General features: G+C 34.7%; 1 protein-coding gene across 1 annotated transcript; it reads right to left on the bottom strand.

Annotated features, from left to right (window-relative positions):
- Positions 1-203: 203 nt before the first annotated feature.
- On the bottom strand, positions 204-1,375 carry LOC120087211. The gene is made up of 2 exons (XM_039044123.1): positions 889-1,375; positions 204-755 (listed from the first exon to the last, which is right to left on the bottom strand). The coding sequence occupies exons 1-2, from the start codon at positions 1,147-1,149 to the stop codon at positions 222-224; spliced, it is 795 nt and encodes a 264-aa protein (XP_038900051.1). The 5' UTR covers positions 1,150-1,375; the 3' UTR covers positions 204-221.
- Between the last annotated feature and the right edge of the window lie 963 nt (positions 1,376-2,338).

Genomic DNA, 2,338 nt, shown 5'->3' on the forward strand with positions numbered 1-2,338 from the left:
ATAACTATTTTATTTTTAAAAAAAAAAAAAATACACCTGTTTTGAAAGATTTTTATTTAAAAAAAAAAATTACGAAGAATTATCGATTATCGATTTAATTTTTAAAACATATTAAAAAAGTAGTTATCAAATGGGACAGATTTTTCAAATTCCAATTGAAAATTGAAAAATGGACTTTGAAACGCCATTTCGAACCTTTTTGGCGCCCTTTGGCAGTTAGATCAACCGATGCGTAAAATTGAATTCTGAGCACCTGAATGGTCTCTCTTCAGAAATCCTTCCATGACGACTCTTCTCTTATAGTATTCGCCGGAACTCATCGCCCCCGCACTGACCTTGTCGTCCGATGACTTCAATCCGATCCTCCGCCGGTACAAACAGAGGATCCAAACCGAAGTGCATATAATAGCTCCGATTTTTCCCCATAATACCAAGCTTAAAAGACAAACCAGTAGCAGAAACCAACCGCTGAAGATTTTTCCGAAATTAATTTGTCTGAACAGTCGATTTGATGCAGTTGGATAAAATCGGAATGATATGTCGCTCATTTCCGAGGAGGAAGGGGATGAACTGCAGAAGGAGGAGGATGAAAATGGCGCCGAAGTACGCGAAGAACAGGTAGAAGAGTTGTGGTAATTTAGATCTGAAGCAATTCTTGATCTGTTGTTGCTAATTGAGAACGGAGCTTGATGCCTTTGATTCTCCGTCTTCGAATTTTGCTTTTCTTTTGCTTTCCTTTTTCTGATCTTCTTCGCCTGCAACACTCAAAGAACGTCCGGAATTCGCGTCAGGAAAAAAAGATCGAAGTGGATCAATTGCATAAAAAAAAAAACAGAGAACGAAATTGTTACAATTTAATCAAAAGGCGATTTAGATCGGTGGACAAACCAATGACGTTCCGAATAAGACGGCCTTAACCGCCCGTGACAAAGCACCGCCACCGTTTTTCTTTTTACGGTGACCGGAATCTCCATCGCCTCCATCAAACGAACGCACTCCATCATCAACCGTGATGAATGGAAAAATGTGCTCGTCTGAAGCATCCTCCTTACATCGCGCCGTTCCGACAGGGCCACCGGAGGCCGCCGCTCGGAAACACGGAAACAATTTGTTCTTCTTCTTCGATTTGATTGCAGTAATGGAGTCCATTGGACATAGAATTCGAAAATGGAAACTGAATTCGAAAATGGAAACTATGTGCAATTTGCAAGGATTTAGCAAGGCGTTTGGGAGACTACAAAATATGAGAGAATTGGAGAATGAGAATCTGATTACAAAAAATGGAGAAACTTAACTTGAAGAACAGTTGAATTTGTGTTGATGGAGGAGATGAATGGGTGGCGCTTGAGTTTTTGCAGCGCTGAGGGCCAACGACGATATAGGGTGCGCTTCGTCTGGTCTCACCGTCAAAAGCTCTAGAGTTTTTTTTTTGATAAATAGTATACTTGATGGATTTCTAATTATATTGTAATTGTAAATGAATTGTTAGCCGGCAACTATTTTTTTTTTATTTTTGTGTATTTAAAATTAAGTATATGAATATTACTTCTACATCTAAATTTTTTCTTTTGTTATTTATTCTTTACCAATAATTTAAAAACGAAGCCAAATTTTGATAACTTTCAAAAAGTTATTTTTGTTTTTAGAATTTGGCTAAGAATTCAACTATTGTACTTAAGCAAATCGTTTAAGACATGTGAATGAAATAAACTTAATTTTCAAATCAAAAACAAAAAAACTAAATGGTTACGAAACGGGGCCTCAAACTTCATGATTATAAATTATGTATGCATTTTTTTCATGCTAGAATTAAAAAATTGACTATTTGGAGTGTCGAGATGAATTTTGAAGTTAGGATTAATACATCTAAAGTTAGGAAGTTTGTGTCTGAGGTGTATGCTTGTTTAGTTTGGAGTTGGGAAGCTTATATTTGAGATGCAGTGTTTAGTTATTAGGTTGAGTATATGATATTGTTTTTTTCAATCTAAAAGAGTATGATCTATTGGTAGTTTCTTTTGTTTGTTTAACTTTTTGATTAATCCTTTAATTACGCACATGTTTTCCCAAAATTTTTATCACTCAATTGAGATGACAACTTAAAATCTAACTTATATTTTACCTTTATTTAAAATGTAACCGTTGTATTTAAGATAGATAAAAATCAAATGTTTCATACGAATAACAAAATTACAATATACTTTCACATTAGTGGAGTGTATGAGTGCAATATGCACAAAAAGTAAGTCATTAAAAGATTTAGGCCTCTTTCTTTTTTATTTTATGTCAAATTTTAGGCTTAGATTTATTATGCATGTATGTTAGTGTTGGGAATATGATC

Source organism: Benincasa hispida, chromosome 9, assembly GCF_009727055.1.
Source record: "Benincasa hispida cultivar B227 chromosome 9, ASM972705v1, whole genome shotgun sequence".
Taxonomy (NCBI): domain Eukaryota; kingdom Viridiplantae; phylum Streptophyta; class Magnoliopsida; order Cucurbitales; family Cucurbitaceae; genus Benincasa; species Benincasa hispida.